The sequence below is a fragment of the Aspergillus saccharolyticus genome (assembly GCF_003184585.1).
Source record: "Aspergillus saccharolyticus JOP 1030-1 unplaced genomic scaffold BP01scaffold_4, whole genome shotgun sequence".
NCBI lineage: Eukaryota > Fungi > Ascomycota > Eurotiomycetes > Eurotiales > Aspergillaceae > Aspergillus > Aspergillus saccharolyticus.
The window spans coordinates 729,734-743,769 of NW_020290614.1; the positions used below are offsets into that span (position 1 = coordinate 729,734).

Genomic DNA, 14,036 nt, shown 5'->3' on the forward strand with positions numbered 1-14,036 from the left:
CTGCTCACAGTTACAAAGATTAGCCCTAAGTCAAGACTGGTCTGGGATTACGGGCTATCTATGTGCATCGATCAGAAAACCCCACAGCAAGCCCGGCAGCCTAGGTGATTGTTGATCTGGCTGTTTCAATTCTGCATCGTAAGGCACATACTTCTAAAGCAACTAAATTTGTGTTCATCACCAAGGCATAAAGCATGTCATCACATCGGTTCATGAGATTCTATCATCTAGATACATCTATCGCGAAAGGTCTCAAAACAAAACAACCACACGCTAAAAGACACATACACAACCATCTACAGCTGACTCTTGAGCAGGGACACATCCTGCTTCAGCGCCAACTTGCTGATATCCGCACTCGGGGTCTCGCCCGCCAAAAGCTCTGCCACGATCTGGCCTGTTCCCAGGGCCAGAGTGATGCCCCACGGCCCATGTCCGCTGGCGACATACACCTTACCTCCTGCGCTGCTGACCGCACCGGTGACCGGCGAGATGATGGGGGATCCGGTGGACGAGACCGGGCGGAAACACAGCCCTTCACTGACAATCTCCAGATCGCTGGCCGTGGACGCGGTGCTGCCCGTCAACAGCCGCGCCACCTCTCGCAGCCGCTCGACCTGTTGCGGGTCGCGCAGCTTGGGGATGTCGCCCGCCACCTCCGGCAGGGGCATCGTGTCGCTGTTGAGGCCGGCGACGTAAATCTCCGCCACCCCCTCATGGTTGACGCGGCCCAGCATCTCCGGCGCAAATTCCCACTGTGGGCCCGGGGCGCAGAAAATCGAGTGATCTTTCTGGCGCGTCGAGCGCGTATACCGCGGCGAGCGCACAATGACACTATACCCCGCCAGCCCATGAATCCCCACCGCCATCTTCCGCTTGAACAGCGTCTGGAACACCCGGGGGGTCCAACACCCCGCCGCAATCACCACATCCCGGCACGGCAGGGTGATCTCCACCGGGGTGCTGGACGCCGAGAGACGCTGCTCCGCGCGCACCGCCTCGATCTTCCCGTCCGCATCCACCGCGAACCCCGTGGCGCGCGTGTTCAGGCGGATCTCCACCCCGCGCTCCCGACACCGCGCCAACAGCCACTCCACCAGCGCCTTGGGGTCGACCTGCGCACATCCCGCCTCACTGGAAATCTCCTCCACCACGCAATCCGCGGGCTGGTTCATCCACGTCGGATTACCCTGTGCATCCACCCTCCCATCCCCTTCCACCGGTTCCTTCTTCCCCCCGGCAATAGAAGAGAACTGCTTGGCGACCTCCGCCCGACTCGTCCCGCTCAACAACCAATCCTCCCCGCGCACCTTCCCCCCGGTCTTCCGCCCCTGCGCGTCCAGCTCGTCCATCGTCACCCCGAATGCTTGGCTCGCGCTGTACCCCCATTTCCGGCGCCCGTCGTGCGCGTCCGCCAGCTGCTGGTGCAGGCGGAAGGACAGGTCGGCCAGGGAGGTGACCTCGGGCGAGAACCAGTCTTTGGCGATGAAGCCGCCGGAGAAGCCCGACGCAGATTGAAAAAGTGCCGAGGCGGAGTCGATGATTTGGATGTGGCGGGTGGGCTCGGCTTGTGAGGCGTAATAGGCGGTGGAGAGGCCGATTATGCCACCGCCGAGGATGAGGAGGGTCATTTCTTTCTTTCCGGGGGTGGGTGTGCGTGCTGCTGTGTTTGTGTATTCTGTGCGTTGATATGTAAGGTGTGTGCACGTAAGCCCAATGGATTGTCTATCTTGTCTATAATGTATCTTGATGTCTGTTGAACTAAGATTCAAGCCGCGTTATATATTCAGATATGCAGAGTGCAGGAGTTTTCCGGTGTCGGAAGATTTGGCCCGATTGGGAGGGCCGGTGCGAGGGAGGCCCCACTGCTGGGTGGAGTTTGCCGCGGGGAATTGGGGTTGCGCTAGGCGCGTTGCGGCAAGTGCTTCCAGTCGGCGCTGGAAGTGAGGTCTAGATTCGGTGGTGTGGGCTGATGTGAGGATAAACCTTAGTATGGAATTTGATCGATTCGTTCGATAGTAGGTAAATGATATTATAATAAAGTGCTTATGTGTCAATGTTTGCAGTATGGCTACTCTTGCCTGGCTTATCTATTTTTATGTAATTCAACTAGGCTTGGTACCCTGACAAGTGGCTATTTTATCAATAACAGGGTTAATCGATGGAATTAACATAACTCCTCTCCTTGTGCAACCATAAGAAGGTGGTTAATTGTGGTTGTGTATACGGTGGGATGTCTACACAAATCAGAAAAACCAGCCCAGCCGAGACAGCTGGCAAGTTAGCCCTGAACCTCACAAAATATATATATGCTTCCTAGTCTACGCACCGCTAAGCTTTTCCCACGTTCGTGGCTGCTTGTTAAACTATAAGCAGCGCTAGACTGTGATTGGGGAGGAAAGAGGGTCATGCGATTTCCGCAGTGCTGTTGGTTCAGAACGTGGTCTTGAGTGGTTTATGTTGCTAACTTAGCAATAGTTGTATTGATATACATTGTGCGGATATCACCAAGGTGGAGTTGCCATTGCAGCCAGCCTGTACTAGATCTACTCCATCCGGAGACTCCAGGGGGACTGTGATGGAGTCATCACTGGCATGTTGTTGACTATCGGATGAGATTTTTATGTTTGGGTTATGAAATATATCCTAGCTATCCATACTGAGAAGGTATGTTTCCATGCGCTTGCTAGAACCTTTACCGGCTATTCAAGAAAAGAAGAGAAATTACAGCTCAATTGATTAAGAATTCACAGATATCAAGAGGAAAAACCATGTCTCAGTATACTACACCAGTGCATCATTCTCGACCAGCGAACAGAGCCGCAGCGAAGCATTTACGCCCACAGACACGACATCAAAGCCGCAGCAACGTGCCCCGTGGCCCACAATTACTCAGGAGGATGAATATCCTCGCTTTGCTCGGTACCTAGACCCGCAACTGGTCATCTCCTAGCCCCACGGCATATAGTGCTGGTACATACCCATCGACGCCTTGCCCTCATACGGGCGGAAGGACTGCGACCGGTCCGGGACCTTGTTGGCGGTGAAGCTGGTGGAGGTGTCGCCCTGGGGCATCTCGGCGGTGGGCTGGTGGGCATGGCGCTGCAGCTCCTCCCACCGGCCGTCCGAGCCCAGATCGTCGATGGATTCGACAATGTCCGCGCCGGTGAGGTGGTATTGGCCGGAGAGCTTGCGGGGTTGCGATTCCATGATGAGAGGGACAATTGACTTGGTTGTGCTGATGAGATGATGGGGTAATTGCTATGGCAGATGGCAGGTAGTAGGAATATACAAGATGGTGGCTTGGAGAATCCGGGGTGCAGAGGGGATCTTTAAAGGCGGGGAAGCAACAATGAAACGGTGGCATGACGTCGTGGTGCGATCAATGCGGTCGATTCAAGGGGCGAACCGTGGCTACTGGTCCCCGATGGGCTGCTCACATTGGTTTAGTGAGCAGCAGCTGACTTTGTGCAGGAGGTCGAATGGTAGAAATTACCTCAGGTTACGAACAGCAACCGCGGTTGGGTGAGGTTGTTATTGGAGGTGGGATTTGAGTGGTTCTTGGCACCGTCTAAGCATCTGGTGGGTTAGGGCTGGTGCTGGGTCTGTATACTGTACTTACTTACCGACGGGTGCCAAACAATAAGACACAGGATATATACTCAGCAGAGAAATTTTTATTAGATAGATAGACGACATTTCCATGGTTATAGGCCGATTCTGTGACGAATATCACATCCCTAAATTCAGCAATTATCTTGGTCTTCTCACCAAAGGTCTGCTATTTGCACTGAGCACCTGTCCCTAAGGTTGCTAAGTCGAGGTACCACTGCACCATTGCTATAAATCAGTATATAAGTTTCTGTGCTACTGATTGCATCCTGAGGATCTCCACAGGAACATATTCGACAAAGACGGTCTATGAATCCGGACAATGAGAAATGGCCACATACTTAACATCTCCAACATAGCCAACTCACCCCTTCCAAGACTTCTCCATGCTCCTCCCTCACCTATAAAGAGGATACATCGTCCTCCACGAGGCACTCAAGCTCGTCAGCAAAGGAACTCCACCAGATACCACAGCCAATCACCATCCATCCAGTACCACCATGTCCAAAACCATGAGTAAACGAGACAACGTGGTGAAGTGGTTCGAAAAAGAAGGTCTCCGGTATGCCTACTACCACACCCCCATGGCCTGGGCATGGTGGATGGTGAGTGCTTATCATCACGAGTCCATGCCAGTTAAGATCATCGTTCCCGATCACCAGCTCAAACGCGCCTGCAGCATCCTCATTCAGCACGGACTGACATTATGCAAGGACGGGGCCGACTGTGAGCTCACGCGCTCTCTGGCCCAGCCGCCGACCAGCGTGGACCACTTCCACGCACAAGCCCCCCACTTCATGCCTCGCGAGCCCATTGAGATGCCGTGGGAAGTGCCGACAGAAGAGCAGTCGTCCGATTGCGACACCATAGAGGTGGATTCAGACACCTCAAGCGAGCTGCTTTTCACCGACCTGCTTTTCCCACGCAGGCGTTCCGGAATCCGCGGCATCACCATTCTCCTGTACTCGCAGCAAAACCACTTCGACCGCTACCCCCAGCCGCCGCTGCGCTCGGAGCTCGCCCAGAGCCAGTACTACGAGGCTACGGAGGAGCACTGGATCTGCGAGCTGTGGCAGACCCCGGTGATCAGCTTCGTCCCGGCCGTCTACGCGGAGGCGGTGATCGACAACCTGGCCCAGGACCTGGCGACGCGTGGCGAGCCGCAGCGGTACTGGATCGAGGAGCTGATGCACATCAGTGTCTTCTGGTACGGCGGAGGCAAGAACCGTCCCCAACGCCCGCCCACACCCCACGGCGGCAATATCTGGTCGTCGACGGGTCTAGACGATCCCTACTCCCTCATCCTGTATTGGTGCAATCAAGCCGCGCGAGAGGATCGGTCGGGGCTCACCCCCGCGGTGAAGACGCAGCTGGCCCGCGTGCATGCCACGCTGGACGCGCTGGAGGCTTACCCCCACCGCAGAAGTGTGGGTATTGACCCCTGCATGGAGTATACCTTCACGGGCGACGGTCCGCTCCCGGACTGGTTGCATTCGACCTATGCTAGTCTTGCGCCGGAGGGTCCAGGTGGCATGGTGTGACTCCCCGTGCCCGGATGGCGATTGTGCTTGCGGGAAAGAGCTCACAGATAGTGTAGTTTGAGCTGACGCGCGGTTAGCCGTATACATTCAACTTGAATCTAACATGATGTCATCTCCATGCCTTAACAAGCCAGTACCTGCCCTCCCTCCCTCCTAAGTGACAAGTGACTCCCAGTCAATGCAAATCACCCCACAGTCAACAACCGCTCATAGAAACCCCCAAACCCGCGTACTTTATCATGCACATGAATCTCCAAAATCCAATGCCGGTCCCACCCCCCCTTCCCTTTACTCCGCATCTTCTCCCCATTCCCCGGCGTGATGTACAAAGTCACGCGATCATTGGGGATCCGCTCATGCGGAAAGCTGCCTACAAGATGTCCCGCAATCTCCGCCCCAAACACCCACCCGAGCCCTTGCTTCCGCCCTTCCTCCTCCACCCTGCGTGCCGCAATCGCATACAACCCCTCTCCCGTGATGTCCGGGTCGGCATCAAACTCCCGCTTGACATCCACCCAGATCCCCTCCAGCGCATCCCGCAGTGCCAGCTTCGCCGGGTCGTCGCCGAGGACATACGTGCGGCCGAAATCCGCCTCCCACTCTTCGAAGACGGGGCCGAGGTCGACGACGAGGATGTCATCCTCCTCGATGGTGCGGTCTGGCGGGTTCTCGGCGAAGGGCGAGAGGGTGTTGCGGCCGCTGCGCACGACGCGCTTGTGCCAGTGCGTGCGCACGTTGTGGCGGGTTGCGCCGAGGTGGTGGATGGCGTCGTTGAGTTGTTTTTCCGAGATGCCCGGGCGGAGCAGCGTGGTTTCGATTTCGTCAAAGAGGGTGGAGGCTTTTTGTTCCGCGTGGAGGAGGGCGGTGGCTCGTTGCGTTTCTTCGGCGGTGCTGGACATTGTGGAGGTCGTTATAGTAGTTATTGGAGTTTGAGATGTGTAGAGGGAGGGAGTTGAGGAGAGGACTGGATATGAGGGTCGAGGAGCGGGGGTGTGGGGTTTGGAGGTTGCTGGTGTCTTTTATATACTGATTTACTGATAGGCTATGGTGGGGTAAACAAGGGCGTGCCGGTATCGGATCGCCGGGCTGATCGGATCGCGCGTATAAGCTGGGCTTAGCGCGGAAGTTAGCGGAGGGGATACTTCCAGTTGGTTTGCTCCGGCGGAGGGATTTGTTTTGTACTCTTGCTTGATACGTGAGTGGATATCTAGCTTGAACGATTATGTAAAAGGTCTTGTAGTGAAGAACCTGGTTCATGATACTATCTGTACTCCAGCCAAACCTCCTATGATCGTATTTCGTCTAACTCGTCGGAACTCTCGTCTGGTGGGTATTGGCCCTGATGAAATCCCAGACGTGGGAAAAGAACTTGATAGAGAAATTTGAGTGTTCGGACAGAGGTGTTCAAGTGCTGGCTAGGCCGCCGCGGTCTGGTCGGTCACAGCTGAGAGGTGATGTCTAAGCGCAGTCAAAAGGCGGCCGGTGCTTCGCAGGAGCGGGATGGCTTATCGTTGGGACCTACTTGATGCCTGCCAGCAAGCAAGTTGGTTCAACGGCAGGAGCCACCAGGCGTGTCGTTTCTTCGTGTGGCAGATACACCACGACCATGACAGTGCAGATCACACCTAGCCAAAGCAATGATGCTGCGGTGCGACATCAAGAGCCCGCGACTGTGGATGCGACGAGCCTCACCACAACACGAGCATCAAGCCAGGCTTGCTGATTGTCGAATCTCCGACCCTTGATTCTCAAATTCTTCCCCTTACACACATCGGTAATCGCTATAGTCGATCCTCATCCCAGATGCCAGATATGGGTAGTCGTATCTTTGTTGAGCAATAGAACATTACTCCGACTCCGACTCTTCAGGCTGCATGACCTTCTCATCGAGTTCCTATGACCGTCAGTACGACAATTTCGACCACGAGAGACCAGACGTTTCCTACCCTCCCCAAGCGAGCTTTCAGATTCTGGAGCTGACTCTCCTTGATCACGAGGTGACGGTCGTCATCGAGGTCTTCGACGATGTAGTCGTGGCGCTCTTCGTCGTATTTAAGGATGATGGCTTTCACGGACGGGTCGCATTCAATGAGTACTCCTGCAAAACGAATCGGTCAGCGGGAGTGTGACCTAGGAATCAAGCGGGAACTTGAAAGTACCTCGGACGGCGCGAGGCATGATGGCTATAAGTCGAGGTCTATTAGGATTATAGCTGAGATGAAGGGTGAGCTGGAGGCCGACCGAAGGACGTTCGCCGCATTTCCAGGAATGATTCACGGGGTCGACTGCCTCACCGCCTGCCGTCGCACACTGTGAAAGAGTATCCCACGGCAGAATCATCACCGCCTAAGCGTCATGTATACATTTGGGACCGGGATTCAACGGCCGATTCTATTGCGGCACTCTGCCTGGCGTAAGGAGGGGATGCAGAAGCCCCGGAGTGGGGAAACCCGGTGAACTTCCGGCCGAGTCACTATTCATCCCCACGTTTACCTTGCTTTACTATTCATTCAGCCCTCTCGTTGAGAAAAGCAATGGCCGAAGTACAATGACGAAGCTACTATGCTGCAACTGCTAGAATTTATTCAATTTTGGGCAAAGTCTGATATTTAGCGCTTTCCGCCAAGGAAGGTCTGCAAGTGTGGAAGCCGGACGAAAGTCGCAAGCTTTTGAGATGGCACCCGCTTGTCTGCGGAATGCTGACATATAACCTCAAGGCTCGCTTCCAGGAGTTTTCGTTGACTTTCCAGGGTGCGTGGGGCGGGGGCATTATGTACACAGCCCATTTGTACTACGCTGTGCTCCAGAAAAGCTGCTGACCGCGCGATGGGTCGGCATGGATCTTATTCTGGGCTGGCATGATGAGAACTGTTCATCGGTAACCCACCCCGAACTCCCGAGGATTAGTTCACGCGATACAGCCTTAGCATGGGCCTGTCTGCCTCAGCCTTTGCTCAGAATCGGCGCCACGGTGTTAGACTACATCAATCGAGGACCGGGCCGGAGAGTCTGGATATTCAGGCGGTTGCTCCATCTAACGAATCTTCTTCGATCAGTACTGTGATCAGTACTGTCAGGGATCAGGACAGAACGGGTTCAGCGAGGCGGCCATGGAAAAGATCATCGCTCAGTACGCTGTCTGGGAACGTGGTGAGGATGAGCAGGGGCCCACCATGCAGCGTCGGACCAGTCCACCCAGGCACAAGCTGCAGGCTAAGAAGCCCTCTGCGCGCCGGTTCTCCGTCATCGGATTATCGCGGGACACCCTCCAGAGCGAAACAATGGAGCTCACTTTCGGTTGCCTGGCATTGCACCGCAACTGCTGGGGGATCCTGCGGGCGCTGCGAGACGCATGCGATCCGCATCTTCGCCAGATTCATGACTGGCGGTTGAGAGTAAGAGCTGGTGCTATAGTTGCGAAGTGTCTCGCCGAACATGTCTACCTACCCGCTCTTCTTGTCCTTGCTCATGCTCATACGAGTGAATGGGGGCAGCCGGATCTCCGGTGGGTGCGGTGTGGGTCAACTTATTAGCGGGTGAGGCCGCTGTCCGCAGGGAGATCAGGCAAAATGGTTGAATTGCGATGACGCGTAAGTAGTAGTCTGTTTGTCTCACATCAGCTGCTGTGACAGCGGCACAATCTGAACGAATTAGATCAGGACAAGGTGGTCAGGATAATGACGTCGTCGAAACTATTGGTGTTTAGGTACTAGTTTCGCCCGCGTGGAGTAAGCCCGAACCCCTCGAGTTACGAGTTACCTCGTGTAGACTGCTCCAGTACGACTGCAGTGATATGTGTCTTATTCGGTCGAATGATTCTTATCTGCCTTGTCCAACCGGGCATTACTTTTCTCACCGCTCTTCTTTGGGAACACTTGGATTTGGCGAACTCGTTGTTAGACGTTTGGTCTTAAACCGCAGGTGGTCAAGTTCCGGATGGATGAGTCGAGGCCATAATTCAAGCGAAATCTCCGTCTTCATCAAGCAATTCCTAGGCACATCCGGTTTACGCTAAGCTTTCAACTATACGAGACTAATGCAAGTGACACGCATCGATGCCGTAAGCGAAGTGGGTTGTCACCAAACCTGCGGCCCACCCACCAGAGCATCTGCAGAATGATCAGCGGAAGAACACATACCCACCCCCCTTGCCTCTTCGTCCCCCCGCGACTATCGATCCTCGTCAACAGTACTCTCGATGGAGATCTTATAATCGCCGTAGGCCCCAATTTTTCGCAAGCAACATGCATCCTGCAAGATACGTCTTTTGCAGATCCCCAGCTTTGACCCGACACTCAAACCATGTGGGCCGCCGTAGCAGCATTGGTGGCACTGGGTGGGATCCTGAGCAGGACCACTATGGCTTCTCCGCTCATGGACACCCTTCTCGAAATCCCCGAGCTCTCTACGTATGCTCACGTGTATAACATGACGGGCGGGATTGTGGAGATCAACCCGATGTTCACCAAGCGATTCAACTACGATGAAGACAAACGCAACTATACCTTCCTGGCTCCAACCAATGCCGTATGGTCCTCCCCCAGCAATGCAACCCTAACATCTCCTGACGCTCATGCAGGCATGGGCCAAAATCCCTGCTCCAATCTTCGACATTCTTATGACCCAGCAAGCATACCCCCTCATCGAGGCGCTCTTGCGCACGCACATCATCGAAGCCGGCCTCACCGCCGCCGAGCTCGTCAGCGTATCCGCCAGCAGCACCGCCGGCGGCATCTCCACCGCACTGCAGCTCTCCAACACTACCTCCCAATACCATCACGGCGTCCTCACCAAGACCGTGCAGGGCTACTACATCGACGCCACGAACGCCACGAACGGGACGATTCACATCGACGACCAGGCGGCCATTGTCCGGGCCGATTTGGTGGCTGACAACGGCTTGATCCACGAGATCGATCAGATCATCGACCCGTTCTTGATCTACGGGGGGGGCCCCAGCAACCGGACTGCGGCGCCTACATACGAGAAGACAGACCTGACGATCGGGGCGTTTCTGACCACCGATTCCCGACTCGTCAACTCGTCGAGTATTCTCTCCGTGAATTCCCCGGATACTATCCGGCGGCTGTCGAAGCAGTCGGAAGCGAAGCAGTTCTTCGTGGCTCCGCAGAATGAGGCGTTTGACTTGATGCCGACTCTTTTGCCTGTGTATCGTACGTCCCCCTCCATGTGCAGCTACGCTTTCCCCTTTCCTCACTACACTATACTATCAAAGCCATTTGCTCATGAGTGAGGTAATAGATACCCTAGTCGCCCCGTACAAAAGTCCCTTCAACACACTCATGTGGCAGTCCGGCTGGATCGACAGTAATGGCGAGCGATTGAATAGCAAAACCCTCAACGGCTCGATGACTGTTGCCAGCGATGTGACCGGGCTGAATTTGACGATTACGAAGGACAAGCATGCCGTGTTTGTTCTGAACGCCGGGCTTGTCACGCAGGTGGAGACGGCGAATGGGTATTTGTGGATTGTGGATCGGTGGTTGGACCCTTTGTATGGAGCGTTCGGATCGGTTGATCGCTTTGGGTTGCCAGAGTGGCCTTGATGGGGACGGTTGATGGGGCTTGATTTGTGAGGGAGGGGGAAATCCTGTCTAAGGAGACGGAATTCGTTGGTGTTTATTTGTAGCCATCTTATTATGTATCGGGGCGCATTGTGTATCCCAAACAATCTCAGTCGCGACAACAGTAGCAGTAAATGCCGTCGGTGCAACATTGGGGAAATCGGCCGTGACAGTATACTGCCTTTGAGCATGGCGATGAGCATACATAGCATGCTGATGATGAGGTCAGTGAATTGTAGCGGTGATGTCGATTAGTGGAGTCGAGGAGTAAGACCTACAATTTTCGAGGCCATTGATGGGGGTGTGGTCTGCATGCAGAGCGTTGATCTGCTTTTCCGCTGTCTTCAGCATCATGGCTATTACTTAATCATAATGAGTCTTTCGAATCTGTAGTGAGGGCTGGCACCTACTGGGGGTATATTCACTTAGTACAGTATGTACATGTGCAGGCGAGTCATCGAATGCCGCCCTCCTGACCTGCGCCCACAACTGCTAGACGCGACTGACCTTTGGACTGCTTTTTTCTTCAGCTATCCAAATGACATCTCTGCAGGTTCTTGTCTGCATCATATGCGAGGATGTTCTTATCACATTTGGGCTCTAGTATAGTCCTATCTAACCCAAAATTACCTTCTCCGTCTGCTACTGCAGCTCCACTACAGCTCCACCCAGCATGCACAAACAAGGTCTAATTACAAAGCATCCTCACAATCTGAATCCATGGTCGGACCTGAAACACAAGTGACTGGGGCCTGACATCATCTGTCATCCTCTGTCATCTCGCACGAATTTGCGCACGCTGAACGGCTAGCTGCTTGGGGAAGTGTGAGCTGTCAGAATGATGGCAGATAAGCGGATGCGTCGGACACCAGGAACACGCGCTGAACCCACTGAAGAGGTCTGCCATTGGACAAACCCTTACTTATCTCGGCTTCTCTACCAAGAATTATGGCGACGGACCCTCAGGCTGCCTGGTTCGACAGCTCGATTAGAAATGCTTAATCACCGTGCGCCAATCCGCCCATCCCGCATTTTTCTCCGCACATCACATCATCCTCGCCCACTGGGATAAAAATGTCCCACACGCGCATTGGGCTCCGGGCAGGACAATCCTGTCCACCACAACATCAACCATGACTGCAGTAACTTCTCAACAGAAATCGGCTCCATCGGAGCAGACCCCCTTGCTGGGTCGGTCCGAGGAAGAGGCGGTGCACGATGCGCCGCGGGTGCCGGTGACTGTCCTCCAGGGCTCGGCGGTCATGATAGCCATGGGTCTGCTGTTGTTCATTCAAGCTACTCAGATCACCGCCATGACCACGGCCCAGTCGGCCATTGCCGCCGAGTTCGATGCCTTTTCAGTGGCCACATGGTTCAGCTCGGTGTTCCTGGTTCGCATCTGACAATGAGACTCAGCATGAATTGTGGTACTGACACCGCCGCTGCAAGATCGCTTACTCGAGCATCACCCCTCTCTCCGGTCGCTTGTGCCAGATCTTCACCCCTCGAGTATACGTTCTCTTCACGACGAGTCTGCTCGCGCTGGGACTCTTCGTCACGGCATCTGCGCCCAGTTTGACGGTCTTCCTCCTGGGACGAGCCATCGCGGGCTGCGGCGCCGGCGGGCAGACCGTCACCGCGTTTGTGTTGGCCCTGGACTTGACGAGTAAGAAACGCAGAGGGCTATTCCTAGGCTTGATCAGCGTGGCCATGACCACGGGCATTTCGTCGGGGGCCGTTCTCTCGGGCCTGCTGACAACGGTCTACGGCTGGGTCGGTGCATTGTTCATGCTGGGAGGCAGTCGCTAACGGTTCGCTATGTAGCGCCTCATTTTCTGGGTCCAAGCCCCAATCACTCTGATCCTGGCGCCGATCATGTTCTTTGCGATCCCCGTCCGCCCCGAGGACGAACGCCTAGACGCGCGCCGTCTTCTGCGCAAGTTGGCGCAGGTGGACTATGCGGGCGCTTTGACCCTAGTATGTTGCTGTTGCTAGCACAGAATCTCCTCCCCATCTTCCACTGAACCACGGCTGACTTACAATACAATCTAGACCCTCTCTGTCACCCTCCTCCTATCCAGCCTGGCCTCGTCCACCATACAGATTGCACCCATCGTCGGCTTCCTCATCTCCAGCGCCATCTTCCTCCTCGTCGAAGCCCGCGTCGCCTCGCAACCCATCATCCCCACCGGCATCGTACAACTGCGCAGCGTGCGCCTGACCTGCTTCGCGGGGCTGATCACGATGATGGCGCGCTGGTCCGTGCTCTTCTACACGCCCGTCTATGCCATGGTCGTGCGCGACTGGAGTCCCGCCTCCGCCGGGCTGATCCTCGTGCCCACAAACGCCGGCTTCGGATTAGGGGGTGTGTTGGCGGGATGGTTGCATATCCGGAAATCCCAGAGCTATTACCTGTACGTTCGTTACCCTACAACAACAAAACACCTTCCCAGCATCGCTCCAACCACAACACTGACGTGACTGCTGAAAACTCCCTCAACAGATCCAGCCTGACGGGTTACCTCCTCTTCGCCCTCGCATCCTTCATCCTCACCACCCTCGCAACCCCCACCTCCGCCGTCCTCGCCTTCATCTGCGCCACCTTTTTGCACGGGCTGACGGTCGGCGCGCTACTGAACTACACCCTCTCGCATCTCCTGCACCTCACCCACGCAGACATTCACTACATCGTGGGCGCGTTGGTGGGCATGAGCCGCGGATTCGCGGGGAGTTTCGGGTCTGCGATCGGCGGCGGATTCTTTATCCGTGAGCTGAAGAAAGGGCTGGAGCGTGGGTTTGAGCGTCACGGGATGTTGGAGGGGAAGGGGGAGTTGGTGCGGAAGTTGCTGGGGAGTCCGGCGTTGGTGAAGAGTTTGACGGGCGTGGAGAGAGAGGTTGCGGTCAGGAGTTATCAGGTTGCCTTGCAAAGGTTGTTTTTGGCGAGTTGTGGGTTGATTCTGCTGGCCGGTTTGGCACAGGCGGGGACGGGGTGGAGGGTGAGTGATGGGGAGAAGAGGGTGCAGCAGGAGAGTGAGTGTGAGCGTGAGGATGAGGGGGAGGGGGTTTGACGGGTGTGTGTGCTGGTTTGTGATTTCTGGGGAGAAGATTGAAGATGGAAGATTGAATGGGGTTGATATCCTCCTGCGCCTTTGGTAGAAGTGGATGCTCGTAGTTGCGATTGTGTTTGGTGTAAGGTTTATAAGTGTCAGGGCTCTCTGATATGGTCTCGATGAGACTGTGAGAGGAGGACTGTGATTATGTCTGGACATGAACCGGGGTAGATCGCTATCCTGGCCAT

The 14,036-nt window shown here is 55.2% G+C and overlaps 8 protein-coding genes across 8 annotated transcripts; 4 read left to right on the top strand and 4 right to left on the bottom strand.

The window, feature by feature from the left end:
* Window positions 1-271: 271 nt before the first annotated feature.
* BP01DRAFT_353713 (NAD(P)/FAD-dependent oxidoreductase) lies at window positions 272-1,734 on the bottom strand. Its single transcript, XM_025574255.1, has one exon. It carries the CDS (start codon window positions 1,629-1,631, stop codon window positions 297-299), a length of 1,335 nt encoding a protein of 444 aa, XP_025434540.1. The 5' UTR covers window positions 1,632-1,734; the 3' UTR covers window positions 272-296.
* A 1,154-nt stretch (window positions 1,735-2,888) lies between these two features.
* BP01DRAFT_379740 (uncharacterized protein) lies at window positions 2,889-3,210 on the bottom strand (the record flags this gene model as incomplete). Its single annotated transcript, XM_025577171.1, has 2 exons — window positions 2,889-2,926; window positions 2,982-3,210. The coding sequence occupies 2 exons, from the start codon at window positions 3,208-3,210 to the stop codon at window positions 2,889-2,891; spliced, it is 267 nt and encodes an 88-aa protein (XP_025434541.1).
* Window positions 3,211-4,399: 1,189 nt separating this feature from the next.
* Window positions 4,400-5,184, top strand: BP01DRAFT_353715 (uncharacterized protein). The gene has a single exon (XM_025574256.1). It carries the CDS (start codon window positions 4,410-4,412, stop codon window positions 5,151-5,153), a length of 744 nt encoding a protein of 247 aa, XP_025434542.1. The 5' UTR covers window positions 4,400-4,409; the 3' UTR covers window positions 5,154-5,184.
* Window positions 5,185-5,338: 154 nt separating this feature from the next.
* On the bottom strand, window positions 5,339-6,140 carry BP01DRAFT_389166 (M24 family metallopeptidase; the record flags this gene model as incomplete). Its single annotated transcript, XM_025577891.1, has 1 exon — window positions 5,339-6,140. The coding sequence occupies exon 1, from the start codon at window positions 6,050-6,052 to the stop codon at window positions 5,339-5,341; it is 714 nt and encodes a 237-aa protein (XP_025434543.1). The 5' UTR covers window positions 6,053-6,140.
* An 859-nt stretch (window positions 6,141-6,999) lies between these two features.
* Window positions 7,000-7,252, bottom strand: tfb5 (TFIIH complex subunit TFB5; the record flags this gene model as incomplete). The annotated part of the gene is made up of 2 exons (XM_025571560.1): window positions 7,000-7,047; window positions 7,100-7,252. Coding segments are annotated over 2 exons (201 nt in total), but the record flags the coding sequence as incomplete, so codon positions are not given.
* Window positions 7,253-8,145: 893 nt separating this feature from the next.
* Window positions 8,146-8,686, top strand: BP01DRAFT_389168 (uncharacterized protein; the record flags this gene model as incomplete). Its single annotated transcript, XM_025577892.1, has 1 exon — window positions 8,146-8,686. Exon 1 carries the CDS (start codon window positions 8,264-8,266, stop codon window positions 8,684-8,686), a length of 423 nt encoding a protein of 140 aa, XP_025434545.1. The 5' UTR covers window positions 8,146-8,263.
* Window positions 8,687-9,512: 826 nt separating this feature from the next.
* BP01DRAFT_379745 (fasciclin domain-containing protein) lies at window positions 9,513-10,720 on the top strand (the record flags this gene model as incomplete). Its single annotated transcript, XM_025577172.1, has 3 exons — window positions 9,513-9,680; window positions 9,733-10,327; window positions 10,416-10,720. The coding sequence occupies 3 exons, from the start codon at window positions 9,513-9,515 to the stop codon at window positions 10,718-10,720; spliced, it is 1,068 nt and encodes a 355-aa protein (XP_025434546.1).
* Window positions 10,721-11,871: 1,151 nt separating this feature from the next.
* On the top strand, window positions 11,872-13,806 carry BP01DRAFT_413669 (putative MFS multidrug transporter; the record flags this gene model as incomplete). The annotated part of the gene is made up of 5 exons (XM_025579011.1): window positions 11,872-12,129; window positions 12,188-12,511; window positions 12,563-12,715; window positions 12,791-13,152; window positions 13,242-13,806. 5 exons carry the CDS (start codon window positions 11,872-11,874, stop codon window positions 13,804-13,806), a joined length of 1,662 nt encoding a protein of 553 aa, XP_025434547.1.
* Between the last annotated feature and the right edge of the window lie 230 nt (window positions 13,807-14,036).

What these genes read in the sequence shown, in the direction of transcription:
- BP01DRAFT_353713 (XM_025574255.1), bottom strand. Translation starts at nt 1,631, where the DNA reads ATGACCCTCCTCATCCTCGGCGGTGGCATAATCGGCCTCTCCACCGCC.
- BP01DRAFT_353715 (XM_025574256.1), top strand. Translation starts at nt 4,410, where the DNA reads ATGCCTCGCGAGCCCATTGAGATGCCGTGGGAAGTGCCGACAGAAGAG.